The sequence below is a fragment of the Sinocyclocheilus rhinocerous genome, unplaced genomic scaffold (genome assembly GCF_001515625.1).
Source record: "Sinocyclocheilus rhinocerous isolate Xijiao unplaced genomic scaffold, SAMN03320098_v1.1 scaffold2126, whole genome shotgun sequence".
Classification (NCBI taxonomy): domain Eukaryota; kingdom Metazoa; phylum Chordata; class Actinopteri; order Cypriniformes; family Cyprinidae; genus Sinocyclocheilus; species Sinocyclocheilus rhinocerous.
This window is the reverse complement of record NW_015639773.1, coordinates 606,710-626,223: the sequence shown is the minus strand read 5'-3', so window position 1 is coordinate 626,223 and position 19,514 is coordinate 606,710. Positions and strand designations below refer to the sequence as shown.

General features: G+C 37.4%; 1 protein-coding gene across 1 annotated transcript in view; it reads left to right on the top strand.

The window, feature by feature from the left end:
* Positions 1 to 19,514, top strand: part of LOC107751833 (cadherin-11-like) — a 47,585-nt gene that overhangs the window by 19,755 nt on the left and 8,316 nt on the right. The window contains exons 5-10 of the mRNA XM_016567605.1: positions 1,256 to 1,423; positions 10,961 to 11,142; positions 14,798 to 15,054; positions 16,749 to 16,885; positions 17,586 to 17,707; positions 18,961 to 19,078. Of these exons, the coding sequence (XP_016423091.1) occupies positions 1,256 to 1,423; positions 10,961 to 11,142; positions 14,798 to 15,054; positions 16,749 to 16,885; positions 17,586 to 17,707; positions 18,961 to 19,078 (984 nt within the window). The remainder of the gene's footprint in view (positions 1 to 1,255; positions 1,424 to 10,960; positions 11,143 to 14,797; positions 15,055 to 16,748; positions 16,886 to 17,585; positions 17,708 to 18,960; positions 19,079 to 19,514) is intronic.

Sequence of the window (19,514 nt, the reverse complement as noted above, 5' to 3'; positions counted from 1 at the left end):
ACGCACCTGTATTTGACGTACCGTAAACTCTAGTGTGAAGGCGCACGACTCGCCGTCGCTTTGTCTCACACACACGCAGAGAGAGAGAGAAAGAGAGAGAATTGATGCGCTACATGTAAACATATTATTTGTTGTATTTTCCTGTCAAACAACAGCATTCCTTAGGAATTCTTCAACTTATAAGAACTGCCGCTTTCTCCGGTAGTGGGCGGAACTAATGCGCAAACGGCAATCTCATTCAAGAGGACTCATCTCATTGGTTGGCGCTCACCTATTTTCGTCCCTGTTTTGATTTCAGCAAATCAGTTCGAGCAAACGCACACAACCTGGTTAATATTCATGAATCCAGCAGCTTATTAATCATTAGTGCGTTTTATATTGTTCTTATTGGTAGAATTTGTATCATTATTATCTTATCAGTATTTTTGTTCGTTTTTTTCCCCCGTTTTTTTTTATAGAAACACTGAATGACCAAAAAAGCACCAGCACCAGTCCTAAGTTCAGTTAAAATGACTAATATGCATTCATACATGGTTATAAAGTTTTAATTATAATTACAGTCTGTAATCTAATTATCAGTCTGGCGAGTAAACAAAAAAAATATTATTAATTATTAAATTAAATTACTTTTTTTACTTGACTGAAGTGGTGAGACAAAAACATGAAAAATGTATAAAAACATTTTAAAATCTTACCAAACAAACTTTTGATCCTTATCCCCACCGATTCATAAACACACTTTGGCTGTAAAATGATGGCATAGGCAAAATAGTTTTGATTGGCTTGTGTTTTTCAGCACATTCTGACTCATGCTTTGAAGATTAGTATGTCGTTTTTGCAAATTCATCTATGTTTCCCAGCTAGATAAAAGTATCTTGGTCACAAATCAGCAGGATCAGCAAAAACAGTGTTGAATACATCACAGAAAACCAAAGATTTAAGTGTACAAGGCATAAATATGGTTGTACAATAAATGTACAATTGTCTCTGGCATGTAAGAACAAGTGACTGTTCCATCTACTGTAATATTTGTCGGACCCATCAGAAGCAGTCAGATCTGTATTCTGCTCCAGTTTTTGTGAGTGAAACTCATGGCAGGACAGCAGTGTGATGGTGTAGGATGTTCAATGTGATTCCTTTTAATTCACTTCAGTTTTACCTAATTACCTTACTGGCTTGAAAATTGCTCAGTATTGCCAAAGCAAAGTGAGGTTTGCTGTGAGTGATCTGTTCCTGTCTCTGTCTCTCTCGGCAGGTATCTTGCGCACAGCGGTCCCCGATATGGACAGAGAAGCTCAGGCGCAGTACCAGGTGGTGCTCCAGGCAAGAGACATGGGCGGCCATCAAGGGGGTCTGACAGGGACAACCACTCTCACCGTGCACCTCAGTGACGTCAATGACAACCCGCCTCGCTTCACTCAAAGTGAGTCACAAATGCAGCCCTGCTCCAGAACACAACAAAAATTCAGTCTAATCTAGTCTGTCTGCTCTAGTCTACTCCACTTTACTGTTCTGTTCTGTTTAAAGGGGTCATATGATGCGATTTCAAGTTTTCCTTTCTCTTTGGAGTGTTACAAGCTCTTGGTGCATAAAGAAGATCTGTAAAGTTGCAAAGACTAAAGTCTCAAATCCAAAGAAATATTCTTTATAAAAGTTAAGAGTGACGTGTTTGAGAGAGGCGGGGCATAGAGGACCTACAATAATGTACAGTATTTGAAAAATAATGTGTTTTTTGAACATTAAAGCACGTCAACATATTCTGTTACACCAAATACACAAAATAATGATCTTTAAAATAGCATCATATGACCCCTTTAAGGTATTCTGTTTTGTTGTAATCTATTCTTGTATTCTGCTGTACTTTATTATGCTACTTAATTGTATTTTAATCTTTTCTGGTCTAGTCTAGCCTAGTCTACTAAGCTTTGTTTTATTCTTGTTGTTTGGTCTAGTCTAGTCTATCTACTCTATTCTACGCCACTTTACTATTCTATGAAGGATCATATCTACTCCACTTCTCTATTCTATTCTATTCAGGATCATGTCTACTCTAGTCTATTCCACTCTTATATTCTATTCTATTCTATTCTATGAAGGATCATGTCTACTCTAGAGTACTCCACTCTACTGGCGTTTTTTTTAATTAATTTTTTTATGGCGGTTTTTTATGCGTTTAGCAGACTTACCGTGCATTCAGGCTATACATTTTTTACCCTGTGTATTCCCTGGGAATCGAACCCCCAACCTTTTGCACTGCTAACGCAATGCTCTACCACTGAGCCACAGGAACACCTGTACTGTTCTGTTCTGTTCTATTCTAGTCTAGTCTTCTAAACTCTGTTCTATTATAGTTGTCTAATCTGGTCTGGTCTAGTCAAGTCTAGTCTACCAGTTATTTCCTGTTCTAGTCTGAGCTATCATACTCTAGTCTAGTCTAGTATTCTCTGTTCTGTTCCGATCTGTTTTTGTCTGGTACAAATGTAGTCTTGTCTAATCTGGTCTGGTCTAGTCTAGTCCACACTGTTCTATTCTATTCTACTACACTGCACTGTTTTATTCTAGTTTTTCTAGTGTACTGAACTTGTTCTATTCTCGTGATCTTCTCTGGTCTAGTCTAGTCCAGACTAGTGTACTCTTGTTTATTCTAGTACAGTCTAGTCTACTTAACTTTCTTCTATTGTAGTCCTGCCTAGTCTAGTCAAGTCTAGTCTGTTCTAATCTATTTTAATACACTACGTTGTTTATTCTCTAGTCTATCTAGTGTAAAGAAGTTTGTTTTAGTCTAGTCATCTAATCTGTTTCAGGTAACTAAAACTAAATCTAGCAAAAGTTATTTTTGTGAATTGACAAGAAGCCTAAATAAAGTAAAATACAAATATTAGATGGAAAAATAGCCAAAATAAAATAAGTTAAAGTACTAAAATTACTAAAAATAAATGAAAGCTAAATAGAAATATTTAAAAAGAAAATAATAAAATACAAAAGCATGTAACAAAATTACTGAAAGTTTAAAATTAAAACAAAAAAATATAAAAGCCAATTCAAAATATTAATAAATACTAGTACATAAATAATACTAAAATAACATTGTTTCAGACTAGTCTACTCTGTTATGTTATGTTCCATTCTAGTCTAGTGTTCTCTGTTCTGTTCCAGTCTTAGTCTAGTCTAGTCTCATTTATTTTTCATGAGCTCTCTTTCAGAGCAAATAAACTCTGAATTCATTGGCTATTTTGTTGTGAAGATCAAAGAGCCACAGTGTGGGCTCTTCATATCCCCGTCAGCATACACACTGTCCATTAGTTGGTCTAATGACACGCAGTGCACTGTCTCCTAATATCACAAGTGCTGTTTCCACGTCCACGGTCAGACTTCCCAGCAGGAAGAGAAGAGATGTGGGCGTTCAGGTTTGTGAGTGACATGATGTAACCTTTTGAAATGGATTCATGCTTTATTTCTCTTCTACTTTAAATCACTCTGTTCTATTTTCCTGACTGCACTTCTGTCCACTTGTTAGCCGCAGCGAGCTTATTACACGCGTACTATTCATGCAGCGGATGCCGTCTTATTGCAGTAATTGATTGACAGCTCAAAGACGTGAGTGGCGGTTCGGAGACTGTGGGCGTGATGTCAGAAGATGACACATGAGGGACCGACTTGCGTCTGCTGTATTATATTCTGTCTGATTGGGATGCGATCTTATCATTCGTACACTGGAGAGTCATGACGGACGCAATTACTTAGCTGCATAAATTCAATCGCCAGTCTGAACTGTTCGAAATAGTTTATTTCCCTAGAAATGTGTAATAATGTTAGCTGAATATTACAGCTTATGATATTTGTTGTGCTTCAATTATAGATTCACTTGAATAATAATTCTCCCTGAATCAATCTCTATATCACATGCGCTCAAAACACCTGTTTGTTTCTCTTACAAAGAACAGTATAGAAATTGTGCTTTTTTTAGAATTACCCTGAAAAAGCTGTAAGACAAAATAATTTATTCTGTTTTAGTTTATTCTAGTATAGTCAAGTCTACTTAACTGTATTCTATTTTAGTCTAGTCTAATGTGGACTAGTCTACTCTGTTCTATTCTGTTTTAATTCGAGTCTACTGAACTTTGTTTGATTCTAGTCATCTAATCTGGTCTGGTCTAGTTTAGTCCAGTCCAGTGCACTTTTGTTATAGTTAATTAAAACAAAAACTCATCAAGCATCATCAAGACAATGTGGGAAAGAATGGGCAAGAATGTGCAAAGCATGCTGGTAAACCAAAGAACACAGAAGTTTTGGAGCTCGAGGAGGCAACATACAAAATTCTATGCAAAAGTATAATTAATTGGTAGATTAATCTGATTAATTCACAAAACATTTTGAGATGTTAAATCATATTTTTCACTGTGATCGCTGATTCATACTTCAAACTATTAGCCCCATAGGTTTGTGAATAAAGCAAACAGCAGCTTGACTGTGAAAACAAACAGTTTAAAACCAATTGAAGTAATGAATTCGCCTCATATCTCACCAGCTGATTGAAATCCTGAATCCGCTATGCAAACTATGCAACATCCTTGACTTTTTGATGGGTTATAGTGAATTTGTTGTCTTGAATATGAAGAATATAAGAGATTTGCATCTGAAGATGAAATGGTAATGCATTTATGTTATCATGTTTACAATATGGGAAGTAAAAAGCATCTTTCATAGACTAACCAGCACTTAATGGCTGTTTTGATTAATGGGGTGACAAAAAAAAAGAAAAGAAAAGAAAAGAAAAAAATAAGACCGGTCTAACATTTGTTGTGGTTGTTGATTTCTGCAAATTTTAAAATCATTAAATTACTCTTATATTGGGCAGTTTAATACACTGACCCCTGGTCACCCAGGATTTTTACCTTTATAAAGTTTTTATATAAAAAAAAAACCTTTATAAAGTTTGTAATATATGTAATAAAGTTTTAGTGTAGCAGGTATCAAGTAGAAATCATAAAGTAAAAACTTCATTAATGCCCAGTCCTGCTGAACCGATATCAAATATTAAAATATTAAAACAGGGCATGACCCACTTGGTCGTGCTTAAAAATTAGCCTAAAAGCAGTTTCAAATGGCTAATTAAAAATCGGATAATGCAGAGCCAGAGCATTAAATCGATTTTTTCTCCCCTTTTTTTCTTAATTTTAATTATAAGAAGCAATTAACTGTTTTTGTCGGATTTTATTCTGTATTTAAAATATGAACATCATTTAGATAAAAAGTTACATAAATGTTGGTGTTTCTCCATTGAAATCGATAGGAGCTGTACATGTATGGCTGAAAATATGGTCCCCGGTTAAACTGACTTGCTTTAAATGGTTAATTCTGGTCTTGTAGCCTCTTTAGTTTAGGAAGCCATCCAAATTGTGTAGTGTTGGGCCAGGACTGGAAAACACTGCTTTACAGTGATTGTACATTGATCCTCTTCAGCGATTCAGATTTTTACAGCTCCTCTCTCAGGAGCTCTGCTGAGAACAGGTCGATTTTGGCCTGTCTAATTAATATTCATGAGCCTCTCTTCTGATTGGCCTGTTGTGTTCTGAGTGACGCATGGCCAGGCCAACCACAGGTAACTAGGGTCAGCGACGTCTTTTCGACATGTTCCCGTGTTGTTGTTGCTCAGCAATGGTATGGACGTGATGTTGTCTGTGGTTTGGCAAAAGGAGAGTGGGACGGTGGGCGGTGCTCGGGGTGGTGACTGTGTAGTTCTGACGTCAACTTTTTACGGAAGTCACAACAGTTCTTGAAAAATCACAGCTACTTTATGCAGGCTGTGTGAATTTTACTGTGGACTGACTGTTTTGAAACTTATATGGTAGTTACATAGCACCTAGGCCTCAGTTATCATGAAAAAAGCCAGGAAATTTCAGTTTTGACAGTATGGGACCTTTAAGGATGTCGTGTACTGGTGTGGATCGAGTCCCGAATTTCAACAGGAGCCGATTCACAGCGTTGTAAAAAGCGTCACTGAATCTCTCAAATAAGCCTTGCGCCCGCTGACCCGTGACTGCTTTCATTCTCTGCGACTCTCTCGAAGTGCTAAAAACTCTGTGCCATGTTTGAAGGAGAGATATGAAAGTGTGGTTTGGTTTCTTGGGCGTAGGGAGCAACTGTGTGTATGTGTGTATGAAATGTTTGATGATGTCTGAAGATAAGATGGTTGCAGTATATGCTGTGTGTGTGAGATATCAAAGTTTGAGAGGTGAGTGTGAGTGACTGTGGATTTGATAAGGCTTATGGTTTTCTGTCAGTCCATATCTGTCGGCTTTAATAAATGCATGTGTGAGTGAGTAAACAAAGCCCGAAGCCATTCGCTTGAGTCACCTCTGAGCAAGAGAGGTCCGGTGAGTTGGCGTGAGCCTGGGACTCGTAACTCACTGTGGCCCTCTGAGTTAGACAACTCGCCTCATTTCGGCGATATAAATCACCATCCAGAACTGCTCAGACTCGACCAAGCTTCTGTAAAACATCTGCAAAAAGAAAAAAAAAGTGAATTCCAGTCGAATGCATGTAAACCACACCTTATGATGCTGATAAAGAGACACAGATGCCAACAAACTGTTTTCCTGTCTTGTTTGTGAGTGATTCCCGGATTTTTGAATGTTGAACTTTCTGAAGTTTACAGAAAAGATTAGAATGCTCGTGTTTGTTTGAATTGCCGAGTTTGGTTCCGGAGTGCCGCTCGCTTGCTTGTTTTCCGCCTCGTTAGTCTGAAACAAGGAAACATGCAGCATTGTTTGCAACAACAAAGATGCCGAAAATACTTTTTCTCCTCTTGGGGACCCAGTGAAATCAAAATTGGAGTTTTGTGGCTTTTAGTGTGTGTTTGTTAGCTTTTAGACTAGTGTACACTCTTAAAAATAATGGTTTCTAAAGGGGGTTTTCACAGCGGTGTCATAGAAGAACATTTCAGTGAACAGTTCTTAAAGGAATAGTTCACACAGAATTTAAAATTTGCTGAACATTTACTCACCCTCAGGCCATCCGAGATGTAGATGAGTTTGTTTCTTCATCGGAACAGATTTGGGGAAATTAAACATTACATCACTTGCTCACCAATGGATCCTCTGCAGTAAATGGGTGACGTCAGAATGAGAGTCTAAACAGCTGATAAAAACATCACAATAATCCACAAGTAATCCACACTACTCCAGTCCATCTGTTGAACATCTTGTGAATCGAAAAGCTGCGTGTTTTTTTAAGAAACAAATCCATCATTAAGACGTTTTAACTTTAAAAACGAATAATTCATAATCGCGCTTCCTCCAGTGGAAAAGCCCATCCTCTGTTGTTCTCTCACATCAAAATTCACTGACATTTTGTTTAGAATTTGGACTGTTTTCGCTTGTAAACGGTGCTTGATCTGTGCATATTTCTCTCCCGATTCAGAAGATATGACTTTCACCGGAGAAAGCAATATTATGGATATAGGACTCTGGATATTTTAGCCAGAAGCAACGGTTTGAAGTTAAAAGCGTCTTGATGGATTGTTTCTTACAAACATGCAGCTTTTCTCTTTGATGTACTGGAGTTGTGGATTATTGTGATGCTTTTATCAGCTGTTTGGACTCTCATTCTGACGGCACCCATTCACTGCAGAGAATCCACTGGTGAGCAAGTGATGTAAAGCTAAATTTCTCCAAATCTGTTCCGGTGAAGAAACAAATTCATCTGCATCTTGGATGGCATGAGGGTGAGTACATTTACAGCAAATCTTAATTTTCGGGTGAACTATTAAAAGAATGGTTTCTTAGTGTGAAGAACTTTTTTAATAATCTAAAGAAGCTTTTTTTCACTATAAAGAACCTTTTGCGCAATGGAAAAGTTCTATGGATGTTAAACATTCTTCATGGAACCATCAATGGCAATAAAGAACCTTTATTTTATAATACACTTTTAACAGATGTGTGTTTAAAATGTTCTTTGGCATGTCTCTTCTGAGAAACTGAACATCTAATACCATTACTAACTAGCAAGCAAATTTTATTAAAACTAACTGGTTTCAACTAACTGGTTTCAAATTTTTGACATTAAGGTCACATTCTTGGAAACTTTGGACTCTGCCTTCATCATTTATTTTTGCTGCTTTTCAAATGCCTTTTATGTGTAGTTTTTATAATTTCACCCTTGTCCCAGACCAAGATTTTAAATTTTAAATGATTAAGTCTATTATAAAATATGTTCGTAAGTACAAAAATCTAATAAAAGAGGGAAATAAACAACAGTGTCATTTCCACCACCAACAATCAGCATATTAGAATGATTTCTGAAGGATCATGTGACACTGAAGACTGGAGTAATGATGCTGAAAATTCAGCTTTACATCACAGGAATAAATTACATTTTACAAGATATTGAAATAGAAACCAGTTATTTTCAATTGTAATAATATTTGACAATATTACTATTTTTACTGTATTGTTATCAAATAAATGCAGCCTTGATGATTATAAGAGACTTCTTTCAAAAACATAAAAAAATCTTACAGACCCCAAACTTTTGGATGATAAAATAATGGATGGTAAAAATTAAAATGTATTTGATCAAAAATACAGTAAAATCAGTAATACTGTGAAATATTATTGCAATTCTTCCGTGGGACTAGTCAAGTGCCCTACAAAGTACACTCAAACAGTATTTAAAAGTGTTTAAAAACTGCTGCAGGGACCCATAGCTAATGATTAATATTTATTCCAAACACGACAATGATCATTTAATGGTGAATGCTACAAAGATTGACTCTTGTAGGCCCTCAGAGGAACGACTACAGTATCGTAGTGCATATCATAATTATGAAGTAGATTATATGCTGATGATTCTGGCGACTATTATCACCGTGCCAGAGATAATGATGATCTGAGACTGTGTTGCGTCTCTTTCAGAGGGCTTCGGCCTGTCTGTAGAGTGCGTCCCTACAGATCCTCTCTTCAAAATCCACGCGATTAATATTTCATTTAAAGTTCAGAGCTTTCTGCATCAGTACACAGCAAAATCACAGCTGAAAAATACAGCTCGGAGACACACAATACATCTTCCACCCTCTCCTTCCCTCCCTCCTACATGAATACACACTCTCTGCTTCTCTGTCTTTCATTCTCTCTGCCTCTTTTCCCTTTCGTTTCCTGTGTCTCCTGCTGCCGTTTCCTCTTTTGTTATTTCTATCTCTCCCCTAATCTCTCCTCATCCCTTTCTCCTCCTCTGAATAATACCCAGTGTTAATACACTGTGCAAAGAAGCCATATTGTAATCCCACAGTGTGTTTCTGTGATCATCTTCTCTTGGCTGCACTCAGCTTTAATGAATGTTAGGAGTTATTAGCTGGCACAAACTGCCTCTGGTGAATCACACTGTCTCAGCCTTTGTTGTTTGCATGATTCTTTTTTTTTTGTTCTGGAGCAAATTTGGCTCTTAAAAAAAGCAAGGAATCATCAGTGTCCTGCTTTATATTTCTATCACACCTCTCTTTTTGGATCTTTCTTACCCGGTCTCTCTGCTACTTCCTTCCAAAAGCATGTTTGGAATTTGCGGAATTAATAATTTGTGTTTTTGCAGCGATACTGTAGTGATGTTCATCAGACATTCTATTTCTAAAATTTCTATCTGTCTATCTGTCTGTCTGTCGTTCTAACGTTCTATCTATCTATCTATCTGTCGTTCTAACGTTCGTTCTTTCTTTCTCTGTCAGTCTCCGTCTATATATCTTCTATATATCTATCTGTCTGTCCGTCCGTCTATCTGCTGTATCAAATAGATTTTGTTAGTGGTGCTTATATCACAGTTACTATTACTCATATTTAAAATGAGGTATTGTCCAATAAAAATCTAATAAAATTAATTAATCTAAACTATAGAACTAAGTAAAATCAGTAACTGATCTGTTTGTGGTACAAACATGAATGATTCCTCAAATCACATGCTTTGTTTAGGACAGGTGTGCTGTTACTTTTGAAAGCATTCAGACATGCCTTATGGATGATAAAAGGGATGAAAAAATCATAGACTTACATTGCAGCAACACCTGAACTGTATTTATGGATCTATCTATCTATCTATCTGTCGTTCTAACGTTCGTTCTTTCTTTCTCTGTCAGTCTCCGTCTATATATCTTCTATATATCTGTCCGTCTGTCCGTCTGTCTGTCCGTCTATCTGCTGTATCAGATAGATTTTGTTAGTGGTGCTTATATCACAGTCAGTAACTGATCTGTTTGTGGTACAAACATGAATGATTCCTCAAATCACATGCTTTGTTTAGGACAGGTGTGCTATTACTTTTGAAAGCATTCAGACATGCCTTATGGATGATAAAAGGGATGAAAAAACCATAGACGTACATTGCAGCAACACCTGAACTGTATTTATTGACCGGAATATCACTGTTTTGACTTGATTCATTAAGCAACCACCCAAAACACCCTAGAAACCACATAAAAGTTAACTGAGAACCACTCAGAACTCTTTGGCAACACATTTGTTTCTGTTATCGTGATTGATCATGGTATAAGATCTGATGCGCGTCTCTCGTGAGATGAGAAACACTTTTCATTCTCTTATGGAATGCAGTAGATTGCCTGTGTTATTTGCTGTCTCTAATTAGGTTTAAACAGTCTGAGGCAGGTTTTCTCTTTTTAGAATTGTATTTTTGGCCCGCGATATAGCCGCCGCACACAAAGACAGAAGAGTCGGTTATTAAACGGTCTTATAACTGCAAAACAAAACTGTCTTTAAGAACAAAAGGCAAGGCTTGACTTCCTTTGCAGTGTTTTTTATGAAAGTCTAGTTTAGTATACAGGTCAAACTGATTTGAAAAGGCTGTAGGGGGTTTGTACGGATGCCGTAATCTCATGTAATGAGATCAATGATGATGTTCTAATTTTATGTTATGGCTGTGTTTTTGCCTGATTAATTACCATCCCTGTTTCCTGCAGGTATGTGGTCATTTTCAGTCTCTGAATTGGCCGTCCCCGGGGTGGAGATCGGTCGTCTCTCGGCAACAGATGCAGACCTGGGTGAAAACGCTCGGATGGACTTTATGATCGTGGACGGAGAGGCAGGGGACACCTTTAACATAACTGGATTGAACCAAGAGACTGTGATTTTGTTAAACAAGGTGGGAGTGAAGAAATGGAAATACCTACAGTAATGTTTTCTTCCATACATTCCCAAATCAGAACCAAATCCAATTTTATGCTGTATCTAACTCAAAACTGTTGTTTGTCTTAACAGTGAAAAATCCGTAATAGTGAATGACTGAGCGGGTTCAGACACAGCATATACTATATGAATATGCATATTATGAGCTAAGAAAATCGCAAACATTCCCATTTTCCATCCTTTTTGTCTACACAGACATTCTTTTACGTAGTTAGGCGGCGCTGCGCAGACCGATCGGTGTATGACATCAAAGTACCCATTCACAGATTGGTCTGCTCAGCGCCGCTTTAAGTCTGAACGCACCTAATGCCGTCTGCTGGACTAAGCGCGCTCATTGCTGCGTATACTTATGATTTTATTTTCACCACCTGCGAACTCACGAAGAGCTCATAAAAGGCACTTTACCTCCTCGTTACTCCACGTTTGCCCTCTGCTCATTTTGTTTTGAATACACCACTCGTTCCGCGTCGTCAAATCATGTCGCATAGCGTCGCATATCGCATAGCGATCCTGTTTTTGGTTCGTTTAGAAGTATTTGGTCCGTGTTGCGTTCATATTTCATTCGAACCGCACCAGAGTTCGTTTGGAAGCGGACCGAGACCCTTTTTTTATAAAGACTTAATAGGATTTGTTTTGGGACAGCTGCACTGTATCGTGGAGATATTACCCATAACAAGATCAGAATAGTGAGAACTGGCTTGTCCATACTACAGGCAAATCATGTCCTCTAGATGAACCAAATCAAGATGGCAGTTGCTATGTGCCTCTTTCCGTGTGCCAGGCCAGTCACTTCTGGGAGTTATGCCAGGCCTCGATCAGCACTACTAAGTACAAACCAAACCAGTGAGATGTCCTTTCAATATCCTTTGTACATGCTGAACTGCACTGCTGGATTGCTTTGTTCAAAAATGACATTCCCTAATATTTTTAACAAAATCTTAATCGTAATTTCAGTCAGGACCACTCATTCACACTAAAGGTGTATTCACACCAGGAAAGTCCGCTATTTCACTTGCTTTGGTCCGGACCAAATACAATGTTGATTTTTTTTGTTTGGTGTGGTTCGCTTTCACACTGCCCTTTTTGCAAGTGACCCAAAAATTTTAAACAAAACCACACGTGTGCTAAAGGTCATCCATTCATTGGACAGAAATTCTCATGCGTGCCAGAGTTCGTTTGGAACCGGACCTCTTCAGTTGTTTGGTCCGCACCAGAGTGCAATTGCTATATTCACACCTGCCCAAAAGATCCACACCAAGGGGGGAAACGAACTTGAGTTCGATTCAATCGAACCAAACAAGACAGGTGTGGATACACCCTTACTCAAACGAACCGCACTAACAGAGCATTCGCACCAGGGTTCGTTTTAACCGAACCAAACATGACAAGTGTGAACACACCCTTAGAACACCCTAATAACCACCTAATAATGCCCTAGCAAACACTCAGAACACTCTAGCAACAGCATAGCCATAAATGAAAAACGCTTAAAAGGACCCTAGCAACCACTTAATAATGCCCTAGCAAACACTCAGAACACTGTAGTAACCACATAGCAACACCATGGAAACCACAAAACCAGTGCACTGAAAACAACAACCCTAGTAACCACATAACAACATGCCAACACCCTGGCAACCACCAACAACGCCTCATTGTGGTTATGACTTTTGCACTGGCAATTATGATTCTCATTTACCTTTAGAAAGTGAAATGCTTTGGTTGTATTTACATTGCATTTATTCTAAGTTGCGAGAGGGCAAAGTAAAAAGCAAAGCAATAATAAAGAAAGAAGTTACAGCAGAATGAATCACAAATTAGTTAAACTGACTCTGAGTTCAAATGTAAATTAGGATAATCTGCAGCGCAAACGTCTGCCAGAGAACATGCATATTAGCGCCGGCGGAAAGAGAATTGAACCTGCGGCCCCCGGAGAGACCTCATCACAGCACACACAGGCAGCTGTTTATTTAAATAGAAACTTTGCAGGGACTGAAAATGTGCATTTCATATAAAACTTTGTGTAATGGTAAGTCACACATAACTAATTGAATAGAGAAGAGATTCCACCTTTTAGCTGAATCAAAATAAGCAAACTGGAAAATAAATTGCAAGCTATTTTCTGCCCTGATAAGTGCTTATAAAGACAGACATGTAGGTGCGTGTGTGTTTGTGTGTGTGTGTGTGTGTGTGTGAGAGATCTTTACACATTCGCTGAGCTCAATACTTCAATGACAGGTGTGTGTGTGCTAGCTAAAGACACAGCCAGAACAAACAGAACGAGGAGAGACGCAGATAGAAAAGAAAATGGGAAAGAGAAGGTTGCGAGAAACAAGATGAGTCAGAGACACGGGGGGGAGGAGGAGCAAATTAGACAGAGGAAGAGTGTGGAGAGACTAATGCGGCTGAGTAACAAGAGAGAGGAAGCGCGTGGAGATGTTGATTAACACATGGCTGTAGTTCAAGTGACAGAGCTTTTCATGTGTGTTAGCGGCTCTCAGCTCTGCTCATGCCCATTGCTCCACTGCACACACACCACTACACACTGTTCTGCTGGCCTTTCAGTACAGTATTATACACTTTTGAAGCATTTTATTTTTTTCCTCAAGTCCACTTATTCTTTTAGTTATACTTGAAAGGGTGGTGTGACCCAAATCTTATATCACAACATCAGAATTTTTTTTTCCACAGTAAAATAATACAGATATTTTGTCTGGAAATTCAAAGAAAAATGGTTTAAATATGGTGATACTCCATATTTTTGCATTTCTATCTATCTATCTATCTATCTATCTATCTATCTATCTATCTGTCTGTCTGTCTGTCTGTCTGTGTCTGTCTGTGATGTTTTTACTGTTATTTAATGTTACAGCACTATTTTCCACTTTCCCTTTGACCCTTTGGCCAAAAACTACCCAAATCTGCAAATGCAGATGTGAATTCTTGGCCAATGCATTGCAGGCACACATTTTGGAATGTAGAAACACATGAAATTGAGCTTCAGTAGCCAGAAGCGTTCGCTTCTGCACCTTTAAATTCTCTGTAAATTATGTAAATCTGATTGGTCACATCATGTGCTCGTCACTCCCGTTTTCCTTAACGCCTCCTTTAAAGTCAACATGACATCAAAATAGACCCCATTTACTTTCTTGACCGGCTCATAATGTTGTCCTGTTATTTTACATCGCTTGCATCTTCTGACACTTTGATTGTGGACACCTACGGTTCTCCAATCTCATTTTGTCCAGTGTCAAAAGTGCATCCACAACCTCTAATACAGTTCTGAAGCAGTTATGGATGTTAATATAACCACATCCATGACTTCCTTCCGTCTTAATACCAGCAGAGCAAGCCCTGCAGTCGTTTAAGTTATGAAGCACTGAAACCCAGACACATCGCTTTTTTTTACTCTCTATATGGGTTTTTCTTATTCTAATGGAGGTGCAGAGATGAAAAAGGAGTGAACGTGGGAGTTTCAACATCTCACTGAAATGAAAAGATATTTTAGAGTGCCTTCCTGGTGCCAAAACACAGTAAAAAGAATGATGGTGTACGTGAGTTTCAATAAATGAGTGTTTTGTGAGGAAGTGTTTTTTTATCTTGAACACCAGGTCGTGGACTATGAGAGGCGAAGCACCTACTCTCTCGCAGTGGAGGTGCAAAACCCAAACGTGGACTCGCGATTCCTCAGACGAGGTCCGTTTAAGGACCGGGCAATGGTGCTTATCACGGTTCTGAACGCAGACGAGCCGCCGAAGTTCTCCCGCTCGCGGTACCGGCTGGATGTGTCGGAAAACTGTCCTCCAGCATGTGTGGTGGGAAGAGTGGCCGCTGTGGACCCGGATACAGGCCTCAGTAACAACATCAAGTAAACACGATTTTTTTCACCTTGTTTACTCAGTATGACTTGCTTTTATCTAGTCATTCATACATGTAAATGGGTGAATCTCACAAGAACACATTAGTCACCCCAAAATCAATGCAAAAGTATTTTGCATACAGAAAATGAATCCAATTTTTTTTTTTTTTTTTAGGACAGTCACATTATTTTGCATTGTGACATTTTCATGATAATTATGCATATTTACCACAAAGTCTTTTTGCCATAATGTATTTATTTTTTATTTTTCATAATTCTCAATGCTGATGCTCAGATCTCATTTCTGTAATACGGTGATTTTACAGTCTTTTTAATTAAAATTTAGAGTGTTTCTTCAACTGGGGTTACTTTTGTGTGCCAGGGACTTTTGAAGGCCACATTAAAACAGAAACTTAAAGTTTGGAAACTTTTTACCATGCCCTTAAAATTTTTTTGTGCTGTTTTTCAAATTAATTGTATTTATTTATGTAACTTTTATTTACCCATGTTACCCACTTTTAATTTTAAACTTCAAAAATATGAAAATGAATTATTAAAAAATGAATTATTATTTTAAAACCAGATCTAAACAAAGAATCATGTCAACATTTGTTAATTTTATAAATTATGGCCAAGGCATTAGTAAAGAGCTTGAGATAATATATTAAACATGTGACAAAGAAAATATATTTTAAAACAGAATATTTTAGTGTGCGTTATTTCCAGTTAAGCTGTAACTTTGTCAAATTATGCAAAAATAAAAGTGCAACAATAAGTGTGAAAATAATATATAATTGTATTTAAGCTTGGGATCAGTAAGATTTTTAATGTTTTTTAAGCTCATCAAGACTGCATTTGTTTGATCAAAAACATTAATATTGTGAAATATTATTACGATTTAAAATAACTGTTTTCTATTTTAATCTAACACTATCTATCACTTTTTTATCAATTAACACAACCTTGCTGAATAAAAATATTAATTAATAAAAATAAAAAAAAGGATTTCCATTTTGAATAAATGCTGTTCCTTTTTAACTTTTTATTCCTTAAAGAATCCTGAAAAAAAAGTAGGTCAAGGTCACAGGTACCAAAAAAATATTAAGCAGCACAACTGTTTCCACCATTGATAATAAATCAGCATATTAGAATGATTTCTGAAGGATCATGTGACACTGAAGACTGGAGTAATTATGCTGAAAATTCAGCTTTGCATCACAGGAATAAAGTACATTTTAAAATATATTCAAATAGAAAACTCTTATTTTAAATTGTAATAATATTTCACAATATTCCTGTTTTTCTATATTTTTAATCAAATAAATGCAGCCTTGATGAGCATAATAAACCTCTTTAAAAAAACATTAAAAATCTTACTGATCCCAAACTTTTGAACAGCAGTGTAGACCGACACACACACACACACACACACAGATTCTTTTGATTTTGGGGTGAAATATCACCAGGACATAGTCTTGACAGGTTTTTGTGAGTTTTACCCACACAGCACATACAGTTTTTACATTAATAGTTAAAAAAAACTCATATTGCATCATGTTTCTGTCTGCCACAGGAAGCATGTGGGCTGTTTTTATTAAACCTGCTCCGTTTCACTTGCTTAACTGGGTTATTGATGGACTGGCTCCTTTATGTCTTCTAATCTGTCTGCCCTCCTCCTTTTATTCTTGTCCATTTCTTCTCAGGTACTCAGTTGATCCCGAGTCGGACCCCGAGGCGCTGTTCCGTATCGCCTCTGACAATGGCCTCATCACCACGGCTGTGGAATTGGATCGGGAACAGGAGCAATGGCATAACATTACCGTCATCGCCACACAGAGAGGTACCAGAACTCCTCTGCTCCGCCGCTCTTAAAGGGACATCGCATCAGCTCTGAGCGTCTGACAATTTCACACAGGTAGCAGCGTGTAATCGGCCTACAGGAAGGCTATTACTTCTGTGGCGGCCGTGGACATGAAAGCTCATGGCAGAAACACACACGAACTGAAATGGAAGAGAAAGGGATAATAGAATGAAAACTCGAATTGCTTTTGAGTCTGGTCAACCCGAGCTCAAGGTCGCCCGTTTGTGCTTCCCGTTGGCCCTCATAAAACACTATCTTGCATCCTCAGAAGTGACTCTGAGTCTTTAGTGGATTTGGGGTCATATGATGCGATTTCAAGTTTTCCTTTCTCTTTAGAGTGTTACAAGCTGTTCGTGAATAGATAAGATCCCTAAAGTTGGAAAAGAATAAAAAATCAAACCCAAAGAGATATTCTTTATGAAAGTTAAAGGGGTCATATGATGCTGCTAAAAAGAATTTTTTTTTGTATTTGGTTAACACTCCAAAGAGAAAGGAAAAATTGAAATCGCATCATATGACCCCTTTAAGTCTCGTCCACGCCCTCCTAAAACGCCTTGTTTAAACATGGAGTTGTGTTGCATGTTCTTAAAGAAAGGGCCTGATCTTCCTAATGTTGTATAAAGCAAATCTGCAGGATATATATATATATCCCATCATGCTGTTATTTTCTGTTTCTTAGACAGCCCCAACCAAGTCAGCAGGGTAGCGGTTGCCATAGAGACGCTGGACCTCAATGACAATGCCCCCGAGCTGGACCGACAATACAACACGGCCGTGTGTGACTCCAGTGCTGCTGGACAGGTCAGTGATCTTTGACCCTTTGAAGGCTGCAATGGAATGAGTCTGTAAATGATGCAGCGTGGTCCGCTTTAAAAGATGATTGTGGCCAAGAAGCATCCACAGTGGAAGACAGTGAAAGACAACCAGACAGAAAATTTAAATAAAATATATAAAAATATATAAAATTAAATATAAAATAAAAAAGATAACTGAACATAGATAGATAGATAGATAGATATTAATAATGCATGTTGTTTCTTGTCATATTGGCTTTAGAAAATGGTGGCAAAAGCAATATGATAAAAAATTCAATAAATTGCAATAAATGGTTCTTCTTTCAAGTAATACAAATGACTATCTGTCATGCTTGATTCTGACTGGTCAATAGCAGCATTAAAATATTAAAATAAAATTTAAAATTTTAATAAAATATATCAAATTCAATATAAAATATATATAATATAAAATGTTATATTATATAATATAAAATAAAAAGATTTAAAAAATGATAATAAAAACAAGATTTTTTTTTTTAATAAACAGAAGTATACCTCTTGAGTATTTGTGAATATTATTAATAATAATAATATTTTTGCACATTGGTGTATTTTATCTTTAGTTTGTATGTTTAACAACACCCCTTAACCACAGTAAAATTACTAATGCATGTCATCTCTTGTCATATTGGCAAATGCAATTTAATAAAAGACACCAGTGGAATAAATAATTCTTCTGGAATAAACAAATCTGAGATGCTAAATTCTGATTGATCAATAGCAGCATTCTGCAATAAAGTATTATTGCATAATTAATCGCCGATTTCCTACAATAGCTGTTGCATATTAAAATAATTTACTGTCACATCATGATTGCATGTCTTTTGAATATTTATGTGGCAAGTAGCCATATAATAAGTAGAATTCGGTGCAGTCAGCTGGACATTTTTGCTAAATAAATCCCTTCACCTAATTCTGATCACCCTGGCAGGGTTTATTTTACAATAGTGATCAGCTGACCGATCAAATATAATACTTTCTGCATTTCTAAGGGAAAAGTGAACCTGCATGCTACGCTGTAAAAGAGATTTGTTTACCAAATGCATTTCAGAAAAGCGCATTTCTATAAGCGACTGATATAGTTATTGACGCAGTGCATAGTTAGTCAACCCAAACATGGCGTGGTGTGTTAGACTGCTAATCCTTTAGCTGTTCAGTGGCAAAAACAGACTTATTTGTGCAAATCACTTTATCAGTCTTTCTCCATGTGCGTATCAGGTGGTGCAGGTGATTCGAGCGATGGATAAAGACCAAAGCAGCTACAACTCTCCCATCCACTTCAGTATTCCTGCAGAGTCCAGCAGCGCTCTCAACTTCTCCATCAGAGAGCGGGGAGGTGCACTCGCTTCTCCTGTCATCCATCTGTCTTTTCTTGCCCATCAGTCTTCCTCATCTCCCTCCCGGTCTCTGTCCAGACATATATCCTCCTTCATTACACTCATCCTTTTATCTTTTTTGTCACATTCTACTCCAGTGAACACGGCAAACTCCCTTCTCTGTGCTCCAGCAATCCGTTCTTTCATTTCGCTCATTTGTCCTGTTCGCCGCTTCAATCTGCTGATTTCTAATTTGCTTTAAGGAATGGCTCACCCCAAAATTAAAATGTATTCATCATTCATGACTGGCTAAACCCGTAAGCTGTTATTTTTGCCGTGGAACACAAAAAGAGAAATTAGAAAGTCTTGAGTGAGGAAAACATCTGTATTATATATTATAAAAAATGTAATATATATATATATATATATATATATATATATATATAGCCTATATAT